At 50.1% G+C, this 1,134-nt stretch overlaps 1 protein-coding gene across 1 annotated transcript in view; it reads right to left on the bottom strand.

Annotated features, from left to right (window-relative positions):
• Nucleotides 1-1,134, bottom strand: part of LOC113212769 (glutamate receptor 1-like) — a 355,157-nt gene that overhangs the window by 86,469 nt on the left and 267,554 nt on the right. The window contains exon 2 of the mRNA XM_052265819.1: nt 609-761. Within this exon, the coding sequence (XP_052121779.1) occupies nt 609-761 (153 nt within the window). The remainder of the gene's footprint in view (nt 1-608; nt 762-1,134) is intronic.

Below are 1,134 nucleotides of genomic sequence, written 5' to 3'. Positions count from 1 at the left end.
GGGGGGGGCAGCAGACCGCCTGACTGACGAGCGCAATTGGAAGCGGAGACGGGCAAAACAGGTGGCTTTGCGACCGCGACCAGCGCGCGCGCCTCAAAGCGCCGCTACATTCCCCGGGCAATGGGCGGAAATTACAAGGCGACGGAACAAAATTGATGGATTCCAAAATGAGGGTTGTAAAAAAAATAAAAATAAAACAAAAAAATCATAGGAAAGGCGAGAGAAATAAGGGAAAATATGACGGGCATAGAGGGAGCAAAAAGGGTGTGGGAGAGGGCAGCAGGGGGGTAGTGGTGGTGGACGGGGCGCGGAAGCTAATGGAGAGGAAATGAAGGGGCCTGCCGGCAGCAGCGGTAGCAGTACAGAACCGGCGCGTTTGTCACCCTTTCAAAAATTGGCAAAGACAGAGAATGAAATATTGACATTATGTAGACGGAAACAGTTGTGCGACGAGCTCCATTTTCATTTCCCTCATCTCATTGAAATAGGAATGAGAAAAAAAAAGTGGGAGAGTGCTGGGGGGGGGAGTAATTTAGTAATGAGCTTCGGGACAAGCCGCACAGCTGGTCACTACTAAAGAATTCTCATCATCACTTGTCTTTACTCACTCAGTTTGGACAGTTTGAAGGCGTCGGCAGTGTTGATGACGTCCACGAAGGCCTCGAGCTCGTACCGCCGGCCCGACATGTTGTGGTTGTGGCTCAGCATGGCGAACTCGAACGCTAACCGGATCTCGTCTGTACCCTGGTCGAAGATGGCCCCTACAAAAGAGAGATGAAAAAAAATATAAGGGGAGATTGAAACTGACAATAAAAGGAAAGTATCAAACTTGGTTGCACCGCACCAGGTGCACATGGCATAGAGGCGGAAACACGCAGATATTTCAAAGCACGTGAAGCAAAGTCAATATAATCGCGGATCAATATCTTACACATAGTATTATTAGGGGTAATTACACACACTAAAATGAAGCGTCCGAGTTTAATACGTACACACGCAACACACATACACGCACTCACACATGCAGTCCTGTTGTCCCTCCTCGTTGATCCCGACCGTGACTTCTTGGCAAAGGGCGCGCTATATTTTCTTCCCGACAGCGGGCGTGGAGGGGCGTGGAGGGGGGTGGAGGGG

The sequence above is a fragment of the Frankliniella occidentalis genome, unplaced genomic scaffold (genome assembly GCF_000697945.3).
Source record: "Frankliniella occidentalis isolate FOCC.00 unplaced genomic scaffold, Focc_3.1 Scaffold31, whole genome shotgun sequence".
NCBI lineage: Eukaryota > Metazoa > Arthropoda > Insecta > Thysanoptera > Thripidae > Frankliniella > Frankliniella occidentalis.
Note: the sequence above shows the minus strand (reverse complement) of the source record. Positions and strands in the feature narration are given on the sequence as shown.